At 39.2% G+C, this 18,138-nt stretch overlaps 1 protein-coding gene across 1 annotated transcript in view; it reads right to left on the bottom strand.

The window, feature by feature from the left end:
• Window positions 1–7,627: 7,627 nt before the first annotated feature.
• galnt13 (UDP-N-acetyl-alpha-D-galactosamine:polypeptide N-acetylgalactosaminyltransferase 13) overlaps window positions 7,628–18,138 on the bottom strand; it is a 29,971-nt gene continuing 19,460 nt past the window's right edge. The window contains 6 exon segments of the mRNA XM_063887040.1: window positions 7,628–10,242; window positions 13,891–14,098; window positions 16,328–16,357; window positions 16,632–16,694; window positions 16,696–16,767; window positions 17,506–17,604. Coding sequence (XP_063743110.1) covers window positions 13,913–14,098; window positions 16,328–16,357; window positions 16,632–16,694; window positions 16,696–16,767; window positions 17,506–17,604 — 450 coding nt within the window. The 3' untranslated portion in view covers window positions 7,628–10,242; window positions 13,891–13,912.

Genomic DNA, 18,138 nt, shown 5'->3' with positions numbered 1-18,138 from the left:
ACATTTACAAATGCCCCTTACTCTACCACCTGTCTTTCTTGGACACCTGTGCTAACAGCCTCTGATGATGACCCCGCTTTCATCCCATGGGTGACTGCACCCTCTTTACGGAATGACACATACAAAAATATCTTAACAGAGTAACAAGTTTTGCAGGAATGTTGCTGACACTCAAACTGTATCAAATCTCAGGGGGGACAAAGAGCTGCAACCAGGATACATTGCAGAATAATACTCGTCGTATTACCGAGATCATGGCCACGGAGGAATACACCCACACCATAGTTACCCAGGCTCACACGCTGTCTCTCAGACACACGAGGCAGGATGAGCAACATACCACCACCTCTTTCACTCAGTTTCTCCACACCCTTTTATAATTCTCTTTCTCCATTACATTGTGATGTTATTTGGTTAAGCATGTCTCCCTGTTAAAGGCACAATTACAAACCAATCACAAAGACACTAATCACTGCTTTAAAATTCAAAAGTAAATTTAATAAAAATATTTTGGCAGTCAGTTTTAAACAAGGTGTATAAGCTACAGAGCAGTTTTAGGGTGAATTTGGATAATTTTCACCCCATCAGTTATTTCTGAATCAGGTCACCCATACAATTACTTGCATCATACACAATGTCATGTGGATATACTTCATACATATTTACACTCTGCTGTCATGTCATGTGGCATCTGCTGATCTTTTATATGCCAAAATACACATAAATGTCTACTGCAGCTTGTTGATTTTTTTCCCAACCGTTTATGGATCCATTGTCTGAGCTCATAGGGATCAATATGCTGTCGAGTCACTCTATTCCAGGCTAAGTCTACCTCTCCTATTATCCTGCAGCTCCCTGTGGTTCATCCCATGATATTCCATGACCAGTCTGAGCCCGGTGTGCTGTACTGTACAAATGGTAGCTTCTAAGAATGGCACTAAGGCCTGACATAACCGTTTCCAAATGAGTGATTACATGTCAGCGCAGTAAAACGTTGATGTGCCTCCAAGTGTTGTCTGCGAGGCGCTGCGGTTCAATCCTCTGGAGGGGGACAGACAGGGAAAGATTTCCCCATCAGCAGGCCATCATAATTGCCAGGTGAACATTAGCTACATCTTCCGCAGGCCTCCGTGCCTTTATAATAAGTGAAGAGCAACACAGGTCACCCTCCATGCATTCTGGCCCTCATTAGGAGGAAAAGGCTATTCACATATTTGCAGAGCAAAAATATGGCTATTAGTTTGGACTGGCCAACAGCCAGCCAGCACAAGCTAGAATTTTTTAATTGCTGTATTTCAGAGATATACTCATTGAAACAAAAGTTCTCCCCACAACTCCTGACAAAGTGTCTGACGTGCATTTAGAAAAAGCAATTAACTTCTAAGAAAACAGTGGAGTGTGTGAAGACACAATCTCATGCATAACTGTCTAGTTTTCTTCAGTCTGAATGCCCTTAAAACTTCAAAACCAAGTATTTCTTAAAACATATATTTTTGAATGAAAAAAACAAACAATTATTCTTTAAAACAAACATCATACTATTTCTAGTCAAAATCTCAGCTAATTGGTTAACTTGCCTCTTATTATTACATTGGATTGAGAATGACCAAACGATCCAACAATTCCGATAGCTTAAAATAGTTAAACCCTGATTGCAGCACAGAGAAAAACAGAAGACTCTCATGTTAAAATGATCAATGCTTTTGATTGGTTTTACCATTGTTGAGTAATCTGTTGATTGCGTGTGAAAGATAATTATTTACTTAATGGTTTTTTTCTTCAGTAATTGATTACTCCTCTCATATATAAATTGTCAGCAAAGGGTAAAATACCCATTGCTCCTAAAAGAGGTGTCTGTCCCCCTAAAGATTTGTAAGTGGAAGATGTGCGCAACAGGAAGAGGAGGATATTTACAATGAGTTCAAATTTGAGATCATGTTGGACTCAATCATGGTAAGAAAATATCTTTAAGTGATACAAAAGCAAAATGTCTGCAACATGCCTGGTTGCAAAATAAGTGATTGTGATTGTTTGTCAAATGCAGTTGCCTTTTCTTTTCAAGCCTAGGTTTTTTTCACAAATTTTAAATGTAAACATACCATACTGTCAGCCTAAAGAAACCCTTATACGAACCATTAATTAAACTATCTCATCCCCACAGAAACACGTTTGTAAATCTGCTCAACACACAGACTGTGTCACTGACAGCTGAATACAAGAAAGAGGTTAGGGTCCGGGCTTGTTCTTGTCACACACCATGAGGCAGCTGATGTGTAACACTGTGAACTAAATTGGAATATATGCAAATGAGTTCTTATTTTGTAGCAGCTAAATTTGAAAGAGCTGTACATTTTATTCCCTCAACTCGTCCTTTTTTTCCACAACAAAACACGATCTTCCATCATCACCATTATGTGGTTTGCACTTCTTGCACCAGCGCGTGTCAAGCATCCGTTAGTCAATGATCAGAAATACTTTGATGATCTTCTGTAACCCATTTTATAAAAATAGCCCAATGGACGGTCGGGAATGGGATTGATTTATTAATCTAATCAGACCAATGTAGGACACTAGATGCATGTGTCCTCCTCTCTGAATCAGCTCGGGTAGCACTTGAGGTCATCCTCGAGGAAGATTAGTCAATCACTTCAGACAATCTGCTGTAATTTTCCATCGTCATTTATAATCTCTACAATCAGAAGCAGAGCAGGGAAAACCGCCTCAGCTTTGATGGATTTGTCCTTTTATTCCCCCCCACAAATGTACCAAATCCTCCCAAAAATGTCTCTGTAATCTTATTTTGCCAATACAATATTGATTTTTAGTATTTTATACAAACAATCTTATCATGAAAGACATGAACTATGATTTTCTCCCCGCACAGATTAGGTCTTATCACGAGTCCCACTGGATGCTGAGGCACAAACAGGCTCTCCTCCATGCTTGGCATATTATGTGAAGCCATGTGATGGATGTGCAAAGCAGCAACTCCAAACCAGTGACTCAAAGAGGTACAACATTGGGTCAAAATATGGAAGCTCCAAAGAAGGACATATGAGATTGTCAGAACCTCAATCAAAAAAACATTACAGCTGTTTATTTATTATTTATTTAGCAACAAGCAGCGTTTAACCATAACAACCGATACGATAAAGCTGCACAGTCATGTTAGATGAGAAATGATGACAGACACCCAGTGTGGGTAAAAATCAAATGGAAGTATTTTTCTGGTATATTTTTTCTATTTTGTATCTCCACAGCTTGAGGCAACCTTATTTGTTGTCTCGGGTCAAAAATAGCACCAAAACAGGAGCGTTTGTGGAAGAGCTCCTGCAGATTGATGATTGATTACTACACAATTACTGTTGAAAGCAGCATGGCCCCTCCTCCTAATTACTGCTTTTGTCGCTAAAAGGAGATTATCACACAGGAAAAGCTTGTTTGAGGCACTTCCGCCTGCAAATCAATCAAAAATACTCAAGAGATTGCTCGCATAGATCAGACAATTCTCGGCTCTGCACATTTAACACAGGTCCTGTACATTATTCTGTTTGGGGGTATGCCTCGGATGGCAAAAGATTTGACCCCTACTGAGATAATAGCCTCAAACCATATCTAATTAAAGCTGCTTCTCAATGCAGACGCTGTGGAACTTCAGGTCCCCTCAACAATTAAGCTCTGGATTTTTCCTCTGGTCTCGAGCGGGAAGAAAAGACACATCCACGGGGTTGATTATCATCCTTGCTTTCCCCCGGTCTGCCTCTACCTATTATTGGATTCACTTAGTTGATGGAACCCCATATGTTGAGCTGAAGGAGACGGGCAGACCGGAATCACAGTGGAGAAATAGCACAGCAAATGTATAGCATCGTATTTGAAGTCTAGCCACGAAACTCTGAAGAGTTTCTTGTCATGCTGGTGTAATGGAAACAGGTGAGAGAGACAATCACATATCCACAAGGGATGTTCTATTCCTGCTGCAATGTTCTTAAGAGCTATAGGAGCATCAGAGAAAAATGTAAGCATTTGTTGAATACACCTGCAGGGTGTTTTTCACATTTGCTGGATTTACTCTTAAGTGCATGAGTGTTATTCCAAATGTTCCTTTACGTGTTAACAGTAAAACAAACAAAAAGCATTTTTCCTTTGACTTGTTGCTTTCTAATCATTTAAAGGTTTTTTTTTTTTTAAATATTGATTCCAATGTAGCACATTATCTTTGTATGAGTATATTTATATTGTTACCCATAGGCTTCTGTTTATACTAATTGACTGGCACTTACCAACTAAAAATGAGTCAACATAAATCACCGTCATAGTCTTGTCGTTGTTACATCCTGGCTGTGTGCGTGCAGTGCTGCACTTTGCCGATGGACTGTGACGTAATATTGCCATTTCCCCAAACCATACCTTTAAATGAGCCGACTGGGCACAGACCTGTTCATTCTCATTAAAACTACTTTCAGATTACCTTCATTTTCAGTGTTTCTGAGATGCTCTGCTGCAGTGAACACTGATAATGCTCCGTCATGTTTCTGTCAATATTGAAAAGTAGCTACGGACATTTACTAAAGTACTGTACATAAGCAGTTTGAGGTACATAACCCAACTACATTTATGCGATGGCCATAGTTTGTAGTTAGTGCTTTTCACAATAAAAAAAAAAAAAACGTGTGATACTCTAAACTTTAATACACAACATATCAAAATGTCCGCTTGCACTAACCCGCAAATCACAATGAACTACGACGTACTGCTGTAATACACAACTTGATAATTTAGCAACCTACAAGGTGGTCGTTTCCCACGACACACTCTTAATAGCTATACTTGTTAACAATAACATAACAAACAAATGTAAATGTTATTGGTACATTAGCACGTTCATTCTACATCGGTGTCATTACTTTTCATACATGTGTTAACAGCGGTTTTACATGGTTCAGTTTCATGGTTCAACTTTTTTTTCAAGAATCAATCAATGCACACAATTCAGTACAGTTTCAATATTAATTATAATATTGTGAATGAAATGTGCGTTATTTGGACGAAAGTCGAGGTGTGACAGTGACATTGCTCTACCTATACAGTGGATCCCCCGTTCACCCCCTTGTCCATTCCATGTGGGAGACCCAGAGGTGAACTGTCAACCGCGGTCGCGCCCCCTCCCCTTTCCCCTTCTCACACAGCTTCTGTGCAAGGCACCTGTCAGCAAGCAGGGGCGCCTGCGGATGCAGGGGGCGCCAATTTGCCAATTCCCCACACAGTGATATGATAGATAGAAAACCGCTTCGCGGCCCAGATGACTTTTTTTTTGTGTGTGCTCGCTCGTGCCACCCCCCACGAAGTCGCCCATGCCCAAAACCGCTACTGTGTACTTTTGCTCACCTTCAAATACAGTAACACTGTAATTAGCTGCACACTGTGGGCTCGGTCTAATGAGTGGATCCTCTGCCGCTTCTGCATCTCACCTGTAGGACCCCTGAGCTGCCCTAAGTGCCTGTGTGGGCTACTCATTGTAACCTAATATATATTATAGTTGGTATTGCGTGTGAAATTATATCACAAGATTACATAAATTGAATCCCTAAAAATACACGAGTGCCCATAACAAAATTATACAGTTTCCATTTCGTATTTTTCAAATATAGCCTATTATCAGCAGGACATTTAAGATTGCAGTGTCCATTACTAGGCCCAACATTCCAGTGACTGCCAGAGTAAAGTGAAAATAAACTATGGTTGCAGTCAAATTGTCTTTTCATAAACACTATTCCTCATGGGGTTGAAGGAGACTTCATTAGGACTGAACAAAAGTCAACTGCTAAAAAAAAGACTCTCTTACATACCATAGTATCAGACCCATGAATGATTTGGAGAAAGATATATTTTTTGTTTAACTGAATAAAACAGGGAATAATACAGTATGTAATGGTTTTTAGTCTGTGGGGACACAATGTATTATACATGCTTTCTATATTGACATCAAGAATTGTGCATCCTCCCTGGTGGGAAGCTCTGAATGTATTCAACCTTTGAGAGTCACAGTGACCCACAGTAAGCCACAGATAAGGTCTCCATTAGGGTGTTATTTTAAAGCATCTCACCCGCTAATGGACTCCCCTGGCCCAGCCGCAGACCCACTATCTTATCCTCCCAGGCCCAGTTAACAAGCCTGGGTTTGGCTTCGTACAGGTGTGAGACAGGGCCCCTGTTGAGAGTGTGGTGAGACACTTATGTGTTGTCGACTCCACAGCAACGTTTAATACCTCTTCAATGACTGCCTTGGTGAGCATTACAAATGTGTATTGAAAATCATTAGTGAGGGGGGAAAAACAAAACAATGAACACTTTATATAGGAAGAGTTATTACAATTGATCATACTTTTCTCTGTTATGAAAAGACAAATGCTTCACTATATTTATTTATATTTACCATAAACCAATTGTCATGTTGTGTCGAAATTGTTATTTGATTAAATATCAAAGTAGTTTGACATTTTTGAAAATAAGCTGGTTATCTCTTAAAGACCAGAATGTGTGGTTTTCACACTTGGTTTTAGTACAGGTTAGACAAAAAATATATAACCTTTGCAATGTCAATTTTTTCACAGCATATATTTTAACAGAGGCTAGCTGTAACAACCTGTTGCCAGTCTTTATGCTTAGCTAAGCTAATCAGTTGTGGCTTGTAGATTGACATTTTAGTGTCCTACAGACATGTTAGTGATGTCATATTTTTATTGAGCTCTCGGCAAGCACGTCTTTTCCCTAAATGCCAAACAGTTTTTTAATCAATCATCCATGGAGATGAATTAATCAACACATATAGTCATTTACCAAGCAAAAATACCAAATATTAGCTGTTTCCAATTGAAGATGAGAGCATTTTTCTTTCTGGTCTTTCTGATATTATTAATGAAATATTAAGGTTTTGGACTTTTTGGTCATCAACCCTTCATGTCCTTTATGTGAATTGTCAAGAAGCGTGGTGCATTAGGCTTGCATCGGGATCAGCAGGCTTATCCTTCAAATGAAATGTCCACTTCATTACCAATACTCAACGACAAATTATAGTGTTGAATGGAAATTGGAGTACCTTTTTCACCTTTTTTTTCTCAGATATTTCAGAACTTTTATTCCAGAAAGGTGCTATTATTTCCCTTCAAAAACCTCTCACTGACATTGTTTTAAAAAATGCCTATTGTCATGCCAATTGCAAAAACTTGTAAGACCTAGCAACAGTAACCAAAAGGGCCGGGAGCTTTTCTCAGTCAGCTGGATACTCCCTGATCTCCTTCTTCCTTCATTGACCCCCTCTTCTTCTTTCTGTGTCCCATTCAGGAAGAAGAGTCAACTGAAAGGTCAAGCCTTCCTTACTTACATGTACATTGAAATGTGTCAGAAGTGCCTTCATAGATGACAATGGCCAGCGCCTTTACAGATACAGAACAAAAGGGGAAGGTAGCATCCTATAAATTTCTTTTTTTTTGAAGGCCACTATTAAGGTTAACCATGGAAGGGATGCTGCAATTTACAACTTTTAAAAGCCCACACACTCAAAAATGATAACGGGATATACAAGGTCTTAAAAGCTTCAAGAACAAGGTTTATTAAACAACTCGTGTAACGTGCTTGCTTGAAACTGATATAAATGCAAAAATCTATCTTCAGTCTTTTTTTACAAAAAGGCAAAATGTACAAACAGGTAACATCACTTTGCAACCAGTACATTAAAACAATACATTCCTATTTTAACAACATGCACTTTGAGATAATGAAAAACAATAAATGTATCTGTATAATATGAAAGAGTTGATTGAATTTTAGTCTGAATGCCAAGCAGGTAATTGGCAAAGACTCAGTATTCGAGCAGCATTGATAGTATTTCCCCATTAGTTGCTCCCTCATGTCCGCTTGCCTGACGCCCCTCAGGTGGTCTGAGAATTTGGCTTTGTTGGTCCAACAATTATTTCGAAAACACACCGCAATTTCCAAATCCAAGGTAAGCGCTGGTTTTTATTACCATTACTCCAAATAAAACACTGCAATACCTTGTGATCTTTATACCATTCAATATCTTTTCTCAGAGGAGTGTTCAAGTTTAACAGCATCTTAGAAAAATAATTGGTTCTGTATGTACAACAACAACAGCAACAACAACAAAAACAATGGTGATAGAAACATGTTAACAGTATTATACCATAACATTTGATGCCTGATCCTTATAAAAACTGTAGAGAAAAACTACATTTGCACATTTTAAATGTTTTGACTATACTGTTACTGAAGCATTGATCGAGCATTAATATGAAGGTGATGTATTAATGAGATATGACAGTTATTTTATATCAATTCTCAGTTTGCTTGTTTTTTGCTAGAAATGAAGAAAATATTTGACATTCTTAATTTTGTTTATCACCAAAATAAATCAAATGTTTTCTGAAACAAATGATCCAACAACCAAAACAGCTTTCTAAAGGCACATGCAACTATCCCGCTCACTGAGCCGTTACAGTGTTTCAGAACTCAGTCTTTACCATTTAGGGAACATTTACATTCAGTCAAAAAACAATTATGTATATTCTACTCATGGCAGAGTCTCTATCACTGTACTCTTAATACTGTACTTCGAACAGACCCAAAGTGCTGCTTCACATTTTCCTATTGTGTTTCCTGTTTCCCTTACAATGGAATATTTTTTATTAATCTGCGAGGATGTTATAGCTACACTCTTTCATTCTATACATTTTAGACTGTTTGAAATAATTAGCTTCATGTTTTTCAAAACATCTTAAGAAATGCTCTTCAGGTATTTTTAACTGACTCTTATTGTCTTTCTGACAATATGTTGCCAGAATACCAAAGAGAAATGTCATGTAATGTAATGAGAGGTTTTTCCTTTCTTATCATAACACCTGGAGGCATTAGCTAATCACCAATACATTATTACCTGCCTATATCTCAGCAAATAACAAGAGGAAATCGGGGGAAAAGATCCTACAGATATGTTTGAGGTACTTTAGAAATGCGCACTACAGAGTACTAATAAGTAAACCTTGTAAGTGTCTTGTGGATAACGAAATTTAAGGACCGTGTTGTCATCATCACGTTTTTTCATTAGTTTGAAGTCTAACTGAATTCCTTCAGCTTTTAAATGTATTCTTTGTGTTCGATTTTTAACTCTGAAAAAAACAATTATGAAGTTCCTCACAGCCATGGATGCTGATGGTGTGACACCGGCCCTCAAATGTCAGTCCCCAGCTGTCATGGGAAATGCCCATCCAGAGGCTGCAAGGTACACAATGTTTCTACAAATATGTCCCCAGAATGTTTACCTCTTTTTAAAAAATGAAAAAATATACACAAAAGCTGTAGTATACAGTTATATGATGTAATGCCCTTGCATCATGATGACAATTCCAATTTCAGCTTGACTTTAAAACAAAATAGTAATGCACAACAGCATTATTACATCTATTAAACCTCAAATATCAAGATAGGTTTCAAATTCTCAAATCCAGTATTGGTCTGGCTCTATAAACAATGTCACTTTTTGTGATTGAATGTACTCAGACACTGATATGAAGAGAGAATGAGCAGCAGTCATGAAAACAGTCTTGAACAAAGCACAAGGAAGGTCATTTACAGTGCAGACCATCGCGGAGACGTGCGTTACTGGATTCTTGTTTTAAATGCTCTTCTGTTTTAATTTATTCCAACAGCTAAGCTAAGTCTGAGCAGCACAGTGGACCCAAGCCTAGCAGCTGGCTGACACAGTGTGAGTGCTTTGACGCCAATTTTTTTCCATGCACAGACGTCACACAGCTTTCTCTCTACTCGGACACGATGAGGTCCCCAAAGTTGTGGCTCGTCATGTCACCTTAACGGCAGGTGCAGCTTCTCTAACACCTGCTGCGAGCTGTGAAAGGAAACGCCCCCATAATGGAAGATAAGCCGCTGCGGCCTGGATCTCTGTATTTGTTTTTACAGGAAGAGGCGTATGTTGTGCTGTGGTAGGAGCCACCTGGCGGGGGTGAGGAGAGCCATGGCTGGTTAGGATAAGGACAGAGCGGCGGGGGAGAAAGGTGAGATGAGGGGTCAGACACTCAGGGTCATGTTACGGAGCAGCCACTGCTGAGAGCGGCTGCCGTTGCAGTCTCTCAGTGTGGGGACCATCTTGTCCTCCTCTGATGGCATGTCCAAACACTGGTTGCTGTTCACATGCAGCAGGGTGAGTCGCTGGAGAGGAAAAGAGGGAGATGTTAGCGCATAATTACAAACAAATATTTAAGTATTTAGATTTTTCTGTTATTTTTCCTCAACATGGCTCAACGACTCCACTTCAACTCTTCTCTGGAGAAGGTTGAAGCCACCTGGATGAATAAGAGGAACCTTCTAAGACACACTTGAAATGTGGATTTCCTACATTTGACAAAAACACAATTTGACCCAAGCAAATGGCCTGAGCTTGTTACACTCTAAGATTGCAGCTGGGGCGAGAAAAAAACAATAGGCACATTAAGAGAGCAGGATGTTCTGGTCGAGTGAAATTGAGAGTCGTGCCCATTGTACAACTTAACATGCACTGAGGCTGCTCAGAGAATTGGGGCTCCTGTCAGTTGTGAGGCTGTGTCACATACCACTTTACAGGAGGGATGTATCTGTGAATCACTGTTGAGCATCAGAAAATGTCAAAAGATACACTAGAAAGAAACTAGCTGCACTACTTCATATTTTGGACATGATGGATATGTCAAATGCGTTGTAGTAAAAATCCTGTAGCGTTTGGCTTGGCGTGTTAGCTTGGAGTTGGCAGGTTGAATGTTGGATAAAATGCAAGCAGAGATTGGACTCAGAGGTACACTCAGTGTGTGGGACAGAATACTACAGTAGGAGGAGGCCAATGTCCAAGTAGCTTAAAATACTAGCCACTTTATGCATCTTGGTCAGACAAATCCGACCAGGATGAAAAATAATAATTTATAGAGATGTTCTGTTATTAACTCTGCAACAACTTGTGCTTTGGCCACTCTGAGGCAGCACTAACGCGTATTTTAAGTCGATGACAAACTAGTTAGCAAAGAGTTGCCCATCTAGGGATCCAGCAGATATGGAGCAACACCATCAATCAGCTGTAGTCTGGTTTCTCAACACCTAATGAAATCTGTAAACCTTGAACTCTCCACACCTTCTCTTGGAGAATTTATAGGGCTCTTCAGCTGCTAAATGCTCCACTATGTTGGGGCCAGAAAAACCAAAACAAAGAGCTGAAAGTGAAGCCCAGCATATTTGCAGTTATCACCAAACAGAAAGTATGGGCAGTCACTTCTTTGAGCGTAAGGAATTATACATTGTTCATTTACCTTTTTCACTCTTCTCTCATATAAATGTCCACACTGGAAAATCAAACCTGTTGTGATTAACTGAATGAAAGCACCACAGGAGCAAGTCCCATAGAAGTCTTTGGCTATTTGCCACACAGGCCCCAGAGATAACACCCTCACTAACCACCAGGGGGGAGATCTCATTGGCCCCAATTGACCATTTATGTCCATTCCCTCACAAGAAACACGATTAGGTGCTACTAATAAAGCTTTGCATCTAATGTCTGTCAAAGAAGGGATTCAGAAGAAATTGTGATAAAAAAAAAAACCAGAGTGTGCAACCAGTTCTCTAGGGACTCATATTCATACTAAGCAACACAGCATTAAAGAAAATACGCATGAACATCCCTAAACACACTGTGTATGTGGCATTAAAACATGAGCACTGGCATGATTTATCTTGTGGTTGAGTCATAATTCTTCATTAAAACCAGATTGTACTTTGACTGTTGACAGAACATATTCAGACTAATGAGCACACAGAGACACTCAGCCCATGTTTGAGCTTAAGCTATAAAACACAAGGGTATGACATTCCCTGCCTGGATACAAAGAAGTGCACACACACACACACACACACACACACACACACACACACACATATCTTTCCTGAAGTACATATTGCAGACCACGCCACAGGACACATTTGTTCAAACACAACAAGAACAAAGAGAGCAGGTGGCGTTGCACCTTACACACCTGCCAAAAAACTAAGGGAAATAACAGACAGGAAGCTCTTCTCCACATACATTTTAAGTTTGTTAAGCAGCTTATTTTGAGGGTAAGAAAAGAAAACCAGAAAAAGAACCACTCCTTTTTTGCCAACTTGCAATCGACACGCAGTATAAACAAATGATTCTCTTTAGATGTGTATTCATACTGCATATGGAGGTATATTTAATCAATGTATCATAAGGTTTAGGCAATAATGAGAAATCACATTTTTATTTTATTGAAAGATCGAAAGCTACTCTATTGGCAGAGATGACAGAAGAGGAGTGTTAAGGCGGAGGGTAGAAAAACCATTCCACATTTAATGAAAATACTAGAAATGGTGAGGTCTTGTCCTTTGCTCATAATTATTTCATGCTTCCTTTGGGGCAAAGAAAGCTCCCATCTCAGCCTCGCGGCAAACCAACCAGCCTCTCCGGAGAAAGTCGCTAAGTGTGTGCACAGCTGAGACTGGCTAATTAAATGAGGACGCTTTCTAACAATGACCCAAGGGTGAGGAACATCCTCCTCTTTGTCACCAGGCAGCGCTGGACTCGCTGAAAGACAGAATAGATCCTGGTTGACCTGATCTTGTGCTGAGGGCTGGCCTGATTTTTGTTGGAAATACAAAAACAGCAGATACCTTTTTGTCTTGAAGCAGAGTCAGGCAACAGTCTCATTCGCTCTAATGGTGCCCTGCTACTGTGTACGTGCTCTCCTCTGATGCTGGCCATACTACGAGGACCTCGGAGTGTAAACAGCAAATCAGGCCATCTAACAGCAGGTCATTTTACTGCCGCAACTCTGACACACACCAGCAGCCATGGGAGCTCCTTACCCAATTTACCCTGCTTGCACACAAAAACTGTGGCATGCTACAGTGAAATTGCTCTTTAGCTTCTTGAGAGATACAACAGTACAGGACTCCGAGGTGCAAACACCATATAACAAAGAAAGTGAACAGAGACAGGAAAACTGCAACCCTGACACAGCCAGAAAATTGTCAGCCAAAACATTTTCCTTACAAAAGCATGTAAATAAGCAGACCCAGTGGGGAAAAGCACTGATAATTGGAATTCATTGGTTTTACAAATATGTACATGGCACAAAGTGTACACAGCTGCTTCAGGCCAATAGGAGAGTGTCCTGAGAGGACAGTGCCATGAAAGGCAGGTTCACAATGAAGGATCACTTCAAAAGACCTTGTAAACAATGGTGAGTCCATTTTAATCAGTCCTGCCTGTAGATAATCAGCTAAAAATAAATCATGCCTCCATCTCAGGCATTATTCACCCAACGCAGGCAGGCAAGGGGACAGCTGCTGGATTTTCATATCAAAATAAAATATTTATGTTGGAAAATAAATGTCAAATGAGATCTAATTTAGCATGAAAACTGGCTAAAGGTCCTCGCTGATAGCATCTTATACACAGAACCATCGTGATGGGACATCTGTCACTTCTTGATGTGCCTTTGCCCCGGTCTTCATACATTCCCCCTGAAAGGTCAGCGGTAAAAGCTACTTAATGCTTCCTAAAACAATTTCCATGCACATTCTGACTAAAACCAAAAAGATCAACAACAGATCAGAACAACAAGCTCTGCATTAATTCGCCCTCACAGACAAAAACAAATACCTCAAAAATCCTATAAAAACGAAAACAACAATCAGCTACAAAAGGTGACTATCAAACCAGAACAGGTTGAACTAATCTACTTCTAACAATGCTAATAACAAATTACATCACTACGCACGACTAAAATGACCACCACTAGCCTAATTTGTACTAACCTGCTCACCTCAGGCCCTAAAGTCACAGAAAATAATCAGTGGGACTGAAGTAAAGGTGTTGAGCGACTTCCTGACGCGTGTAGTTATGGAGGATCCAGGCTTGTAAGGGACTGTCGTTACAGTACTCCACTGTGGGGCCGTAGGTGCCGTCCTCCAGGCGGCTGATGGTCAGACATGATTGGGTGATGATGTGGAGGAAGGTGCGCTTCTGCAGCAAGCCCGAAATGATAGGGAAAGATGGTAGTGAAGGTAAATCCAAAAGTCAGGAATTATTGTTAAATCAATCCCTCTGTTCCTCACTGCCCACTTTCGCAGTGATTTGTTAATCAAAATAGAAAAGTTGTGTTGTTTATTTAAGGCATTTGAATCCTGGGCTGACACATTTTGATCACGGACCTGCATCGCGCGTGAAATTCACAGTAAGAAACCATATATTTTGCTGAAACATCAGAGACAAATTAGCCAGAGGATTACCACATCAATAATTATAACTGGTGAAAAGAAATTCATTACAATCTGAGAATTAATTTTAAAAATCTGTAGAGTACAGATATAAATAGATTGTGTTAACCTATAAAAGATGTCAATGCACACCAATGTTTGTTGTTTTGACATGACCTGACCCATTTAATATTTTGTTGAATAAAAACAATGAAATTTTGTGGTACAGGTTTTGACATAGTTTGTCTCTAAGACATTTTTCTCAATGATTGATCTGGTAATGAGGTTACATTTGGCTCAGATGTTTTGATATGTGCTCCTCCTTTTTGATAGGATGATACAACTAATTGAGTGCTGCATTCAAGACTAAGAAAAACATTGTATAACATAACAATGTAATAGATTTGAATTTATACTGTCAATGCCCAGAATACAAATCCTTCACATCTGAATGTTTTTATATATCTGAATGTGATATTAGTATTTGTATATTGTGAAATTGATCCCTGACAAAGATCAGTAATGATAACTTTATGTCTCTTCCAAACTCAGTGCTGCTCATAGTTTGCAGAAATAAAAAAATGGCATCCCCACGTGATTACATTCTTCCTAATTTAAATAACAATTAAGAACGAAGGGTAACATTTTTGCAGAGGACCTATCTTTGTGGGTGAGACAGCCTGATAGCTCTCTTTGGAAACATAAAGTATTGCCACCGATAACAGTAATACAAATATGAACATCCACTATGCTAAAGCAAAAAATGTTACATGTGTACAAAGGTTAAACGGAAGGCGGGATATATTTGGCAGATTTTTGGATAAAGCAGGAATATGGTAGAGACAGGTATTTCTATGAAAGTGAAACTGATGAGAAGATGAAATGTTAATGGTTCTGTATTCACAAAGGATTCAGTCCCTGTCAATCACACTGTGGCTTAAAATAACCAAGGCCACTGACAGCGGTGAAACCCCAATGCTGTTTACAACAGAGACCAGTCCTCTTCGTTTATGAATTATTCAATTTCTTCCATATTAAAAATGCTCCCAAAGAACAAAGTGTAATGAAGGGATTTCTCCGAGGGTTTGTTCAGTGCTCAGTGGAAAGGCCTCCGGGCCAACTCACCTTGTCACAACTACATGTCAGCTATAGTACATCTCAATAACTGATAAATGGCACTGTATTCAGCGCACTCTTCTCCAACCATTGCTTCGTGCTTCAGTAGAGGAAACATGAATTGTTAATATAAAAGTTGCTTTCTGTGTTGTACAATCCATAATGGACTATGAGTTATGAGTCAACAAGGAGTATTTTAGTCCTCCTTTGAGATCCACATGTTTCTGTTTTTTATTTAAGAGCCTTCAAAAATTGACTCTACATTTAATAGATGATGAATGTATCCATAACCAGGAATATTAGGTCAAATTAATCTGCTGTTTAATATGCAATATTCGTTGACTTTGTCATTCGTCTAATCCTTATTTTCATGCTTCTATGAATAAACTATGACTCACTTGCACATTTATGTTGGATGTGTAACATATGTTGTGCAACTACAATAGTGTCTTGCCTTAGCTTGTCTTACAGACCATAGGTCTGTTATGTAACACACAGCATAACAATTAATCAGGATCAGGTTTGTTATTCTACCTGGCAGGTGTTTTTATAATTTTTTCCATCATTTGTTTTAAATAGGGTTGATTTAATGGCAGAAATACCTCTATGTATATCCAATTCAGTTGATCGTCCACTCCACTAAGATGTGTTTTTCCCAAACTTTGTGTGATGGGGTAAAAATAGATTTCATTTTAAAGAACAAATGAAAATCAAAACATCCTTTAAATATTCAAACTCCCTTTTCTGCCAAAAATAATAAACCATAAATCATTTACTCTAATACGACACGACACAGAATTATGGGATGAATCACAACACTGGAGGTACAGCACTGAAACTACGGGCAATATTCAGGAGCGATGACTTAACAACAGCTTACCTCAAAATCATATTCCCACTTGCCAACATACTGAGAGGAGAGAACATTGAGAGCAGAGACTCAGCAGCTGGGGTTGACAACGCTGCTAAAAAACTGACATACAGCACCATCTGGTGGCAGCAAATAGATACTGCTTCTCCCACTTTGCACTATCCAAACCCTACCCGATGACATAGACAAAACAAGATCACTCAGCATTTCATCTAAGTCCTTTTCGAGTCCATAGGAACTAAAGAATGGCCCCCTGCACACACACAGCCTGGTTAGGGCATTATTTGGCTGCTACTGGGAATACGAGTCCTACCTCAGCATCGTACTCGAACATCTGATTGCCCTTCATGTGGTGACACTTGAGCATGACGACAGGGTCCATTGAGGCGGGATACGTCCAAACAAAGATCGTCTGTCCTTATTTCTTTATCTGCTGTGTAAGAGAACACCTGGAGAACAAGAGGTCTCTGTCAGAGGTGAAGCATCATCGTCATCACTAGGCTTGCTAGAAATCTTATCATGGTGTCTTCGATCAAAGGATATTTGAATGATTTGTCCATATTTTGTTGTGATTTTATTTTGATTTAGAGCCTTTGTTGTGCCAAACATGATTTAGATTGTGTACTGTACAAAATGAGTGCAGTTTCAGTGATTCATACTCACGTAGTGTCTCATGCAGTGCGGTTATAAATAATAGCACATAACAAGAGTTGCAAGGAAAGACGGAACACTGTTCAGACGAGAGTACAATTAAATACTTGGCACAAACCATCCTCAAATGCCAAAGTTTCACAATGACCCACAGCAGTGAACCAAATCAACAAAGGACTGAAGTAACACGAGAGGGAAACTTGGCAAACATCCCAACTTGAATTGTTTGGAAAATCTGTGGATTGACTTGAAAGTTGGTCATTCACACACACTTTGCCTCCAGTGTGATTGAGCTCAAGCTTTGGAGCTTAGACAAAATCCCAAAGCTCATGTTTCCAGGATAAAGAAGTATCAAAGGCTTGGCTTTTTCAATGTTAATCCAAAAGAGATTAATCCTACATTCCACTAAAAACAATTTATAATTCCTCTTGAGGCACACTCCCAGTTATTGTTCATAGGACATTGTGTGTGTTTTTGTAAAAACAGTGTTGTGCGACTACAATAAATAGTGTGCTTTAATGTATTTTTTCACTCACCTGGTTTCCACCCATGCCATGACAGTTGAAAAAGCCAACTTTCTCGTTCTCCTTTCTTCCCATGTTGTCCACACACTGGTTTGTCTCAACATTTCTGATCTACAGGAAGGATTAGAAAAAAAGGATTAAAAGTTATCTCATGTGAAATTAACTTTCTATGTTTAGTCTCTGATCTTAATTTCAAACTTATTAGCAACTTAACCAAACAGACCCCAGTCGAGGCCCGCTTAACATTTCTCATTAAAAATGAATCATCTTTTCTACACCCCTTTTCTTTTGTGAGTGTTCGTTAATGTCCTGTGGTTTATTGCTACTGTTTCAGTTTTAGTATTATGGGATATTTTAGTGTTAAACTCAGATCTTTTATTATTTATGATAGATATAACCTATGGTTAAAGCAGTAATAGTAAATGGGGTTTGAAGTGTTTTTATATGCAAAAATGGCAGACATTTTCCAATTCAGATATTTACTGGACAGTATGTGAGGCTTGTATATTTCATGTATCTTTGTAATGATCTTGGATTTTGGTTTGACAAGTGAGACATTTGAAGAAGCCGCCTCAGGCTCTGGGAAATAATAGCTGGCATTTTTAATTCTTTCTTGTTGACGTTTCTCTAGGTAAAATTATTAAT

The sequence above is a fragment of the Eleginops maclovinus genome, chromosome 7, assembly GCF_036324505.1.
Source record: "Eleginops maclovinus isolate JMC-PN-2008 ecotype Puerto Natales chromosome 7, JC_Emac_rtc_rv5, whole genome shotgun sequence".
In the NCBI taxonomy this organism is placed as follows: Eukaryota; Metazoa; Chordata; class Actinopteri; order Perciformes; family Eleginopidae; genus Eleginops; species Eleginops maclovinus.
The sequence above is the reverse complement of the archived record's forward strand: the minus strand, read 5'-3'. Positions and strand labels throughout refer to the sequence as shown.